The sequence below is a fragment of the Solanum pennellii genome, chromosome 1, assembly GCF_001406875.1.
Source record: "Solanum pennellii chromosome 1, SPENNV200".
Classification (NCBI taxonomy): Eukaryota; Viridiplantae; Streptophyta; class Magnoliopsida; order Solanales; family Solanaceae; genus Solanum; species Solanum pennellii.
Window position 1 is genome coordinate 20,704,817 of NC_028637.1, and position 4,339 is coordinate 20,709,155.

Here is a 4,339-nt window from a genome sequence, read left to right on the forward strand (position 1 = left end):
TAATTATTCTGTAACAAAATTTTATACTAACAAATTGCTACAGATCTATGGTGACAGACAAGAGGATTGCAACACATTTATTTTCACATTTAAAAATGACTTTATATTTATCTATATATAATAGAAGTAAAAAATGAAACATGTCAGCACCAAATTTTTTTTTAAAAATAACTTAAAATTCTTTTATGTATGTATCTTAAAATAAATATCAAAATTGTATTTTGTATAAAAATAGGCACATGTAATTATAGTTAATTATTTTAAAATAATGATCAATTTAAATTATTTAAATATTTAATATTTGAATAATTTAATTTGAAAAGAAATGAATAAATAAATAAATTAATATTTATATAAATATAAAAAATTAAAAAAATTTCTTCAAAACGTATGAATTTGAAATAATTTTAATAAATATAATTACCGATTTTTAAAGCTGATCCCACTATTTTAAAACAACTAAATGAAATTACATATTTATGACATGTAATTATTCATACATAGACATCTTATTAGATTCGATTCATGTTTTCCTATTCACATATATGCATGCATACAATTGAGAAATTAACAAGAATATATAACACAAATGGAAGTCACGACTGGCCCATCACAACGGATCCCATTCAACCACAACAGCCTCTCCCTCACCCCAACGGCTCGCACAGAGATAGAAATTCGATTGATTTTCAAGCTCCCATTTCTCAACACACCCTCAAACCTTGACGTTCTACTTTTCACGCCAAGATCAGTTTCACGTGTTCTACTAGCTCGAATTTGATTTTGTAAAGTCATACAACTTTCTTAACGTCTTGTCTATCCACTCACGTGATCAAACTCATAATTAAATCCCCCATCCATTATCGGATTGACCTAGACCTCACTTGACTCAAACTCCCTCCAAGTCTGGCCTAGGTGAGAAATTTCCAAATTACTATTTAGATGTTTTTTGGGCTAATTTCTTTATCATTGACTTTTCTATAACGACGGGAACAAGTTGTTACAATAATAGAATATATCCACTATTTCTACATTTGTTTCTTAATTGTTTATACAGATTCAGTAAAATAATTGAATAAAATAGTATCACGTGACACCCTTAATTCTACCTACCTAAATTCGCCCCCGCCGATAATTATATTAAATGAGTAAAAATGAATGCAATAAATATTTCACTTCATCAAATCATTTAACCGTGATAAGTTGATATGGTGCAGTGTGAACACTCCTTCTATACAAGGTTTTACTCTTTTCATTTTCTTTTTTTGCTACACAACATAGAAAAGAAATGTTCTTTGTTCACTCCTATACAAGGTTTTACTCTTTTCATTTTCTTTTTTTGCTACACAACATAGAAAAGAAATGTTTTCCCAAAAGAAAAGTGGTGATAATCACCCTGTCTATAACAAACAAATTCATCAAAACAACAACTCACACTTTATCTTATTATCATCACATTTAGTAATTATAAAACCCTTCATTCAAGCACTTACAAATTATAGAGCGCAACAACAACATTGACTAATTAATTACCCTACAATTCTTTCTAATCTCCCCATTAGATCCAGTAAGAGGGCTAATATTTCCCATCTTAATCATAGAATTAACAAAGTCACTAAAAAATATACTTGAACTATTACTATAAATTTCAACCAATGTTTTAGTTGTTGCTATAGCATCATTACTAGAAAACAATATTTGGTCAGATTCAAGAAGTCCTCTTTGATTGATCAAGTTTTTGAAGTAGTGATTGTCAAATAAGTCAGTTGAATTCCTGTCAAGTGGGGCTGTGTTGTTTCCATCACTTGTGGAAGGGCATAAGTTTTGGAGTTCAGTCACTAGGGCAGTGTCTAGTGTTGTATCTGGTTCACCTGATCCATTGAAGTTTGTTAGTCTGTTGTCAAAGGTTGCACATTTTGCTAGACCAATTGTATGAGCACCTATAAATTCATAAGATCAGTCAGTACACTGTAACAAAAGAGATATTTAATGGCAATAGAGCAAATATTTTTTATGTTTTCCAGATACATACAAATCCATCTGGATATAATATATCTAGAACAAATTATTACATTTAATTGTGATTTATGTATGTTGATATACATGTATCTAAATATATCTAATTGTTGCATTAAAACCTGATAAAATTTACTCCCTCCGTTTCAAAAAGGATGACCTGGTTTGACTTGGAACGGAATTTAAGAAAAAAAAGAAGACTTGTTAATATTGTAGTTCTAAATTAAAGTTATGTCAAATGTATCAAAATACTCTTTAATCTTGTGATCTTAAACATGCCAAGTGAAAAGTTAATATTAAAATATTGTCAAAAAAAAAGAGAGTCATTCTTTTTAAACAAACTAAAAAAAATAGAGATATTTTTTTTAAACAAAGAGAGTATAATATTAAAAATTAAAGTGTATCTAAGTAACTCCTAAACTAGTGATATTTGTGTAAGTTTAGAAAAGTATATTAATTACCTGATAAGCTGACAACATCAGTAACATTGAGTCCAACATCTTGGAACATGGAAATGATAGTATTGAGAGAGTGAAAAGGAGCTGGAAGTCCACTATTTGCTCCTGATATATTACCAACTAATCCATCCCTTCTTCCCAATCTCACTTTCCATGTTGGTCCTCCACTCTATATATAAATAAAAACACAATAATTTTATTATTTTGACTTCGACTTAAACTTTGGCATAAAATTTTAAAAAAATAATCAAACAAGACTTTCTTATTTTGTAAAGGGCTTAGAAAGTATCAAAATATCTGATATTAAATATATCAAGTGAAAAGTTGAAAATAAATATATATTTATTTAAAAAAGAAAGTAATTAAGACATAGAAATTGGAACGAAATGAATAAATAAAAGGGAGCATACTAATAAGACAGAATCTCTAGCCGCAATAGCAAGTATATCAGCACAAGAAACAACTCCACTGCATGCATCTTCAACAGCTTTCTTAATATTGTCTATCACTTCAAAACCTCTAGCAGAATTTATGTTCCCTGCTGCAAACTTTTCACTTGTAGTGCTATTACCATCCAATAACAATGATCCATCACAACCCTACGAGTAGATTTAGTTAATATTTTAGAAGGATGGTCAGAAGAAAATCCATTATCATAAAATTATACGGTATATATAGAAAATTATATATTTTTTATTTAAAAAGAATGAATGATTTACTTTTGCTTATAGTTTTTTTTAAAAAAAGAATGACTTCTTTCCTTCTTGACATCATTTTAATTTTAACTTTTCATGTGCCATGTTTAAAGCTACATGATTAAAGAATATTTTGATATATTTGACATAACTTTAATTTTATTTTTTTAAACTTCGTGTCAATTAAACTATGTTATTCTTTTTTTGAAGGATGGAGTATGAAGTGTGCAGGTCACAAGTATCTAAGATTAATGAAATGACTTATAGCCACACGAATATCTAAATTTATTTTAAACCATAAACTTTAAAAATCCTTTTTTTCTCCTAAACATTATGTCAAATCAAGCTTGTTTCATATGAGATGAAGGGAGTGAATCCCTATCCACATAAAAAACGATTATCCTACTCCAGACTAATTTACTTTAGTAAAACATATATAAAGCTCATAAAAGAGAACCTTAAAAACTCACATTAACAAAGCAATCATGAAAATGAAGACGAAGCAATGAAGCCGCCATTCTCATTTCACTCTTGATAGCATTTTGAACTTCTTTACGAACAACTTTGAGAACATTTGGACATGTTTTTGCATAAAAATCAGTTTTTAATTGTGAATTTACGACTACAAACATAATCATGAAAGTCACAAAAAGAGGATAATACAAAGTGAAATTGCATGGCTTCCTCATGGTTTCAAAAGTAAAATATATATATTTAGCTAGAAATGTTGATTCAATTTAAGTTGATAAGAATGTATAGTAAGCCAACCCTAATTTATAATAGTGTGTAAGAGGGCATTTGAGGTATATAATATAATATATTATAAACTTATATGAAGTAATTAGTGGTGTGATGTATGGCGGCTCCATTTAACATACTTTTTGTTGATTTTGTAGTGGACGTGAGTGCATGTAATGCAATTTGAACTATTTAAACTAATGTGATATTCTATATTAGTTTTACATTTTTAGTGCAATGGACGGATTTATAATAAAATATGCTGGTGGTCGAAAACTCAGTAACTTCTCTATATCCTTATAATTATATTAATTTTTTTTATCAAATATATATTATCTTAAGCTAGGAACTAGTGACAAGTATAGATCGATGATTGGTTCAGTGGTAAAGAAGAGCTTCCTTTAGTGAGTTTGTGCGCAGTGAGGCGGGATT

At 28.7% G+C, this 4,339-nt stretch overlaps 1 protein-coding gene across 1 annotated transcript; it reads right to left on the minus strand.

The window, feature by feature from the left end:
• Positions 1 to 1,414: 1,414 nt before the first annotated feature.
• Positions 1,415 to 3,916, minus strand: LOC107027958 (peroxidase N-like). The gene is made up of 4 exons (XM_015229013.1): positions 3,640 to 3,916; positions 2,885 to 3,073; positions 2,478 to 2,643; positions 1,415 to 1,940 (listed from the first exon to the last, which is right to left on the minus strand). The coding sequence occupies exons 1-4, from the start codon at positions 3,856 to 3,858 to the stop codon at positions 1,522 to 1,524; spliced, it is 993 nt and encodes a 330-aa protein (XP_015084499.1). The 5' UTR covers positions 3,859 to 3,916; the 3' UTR covers positions 1,415 to 1,521.
• Between the last annotated feature and the right edge of the window lie 423 nt (positions 3,917 to 4,339).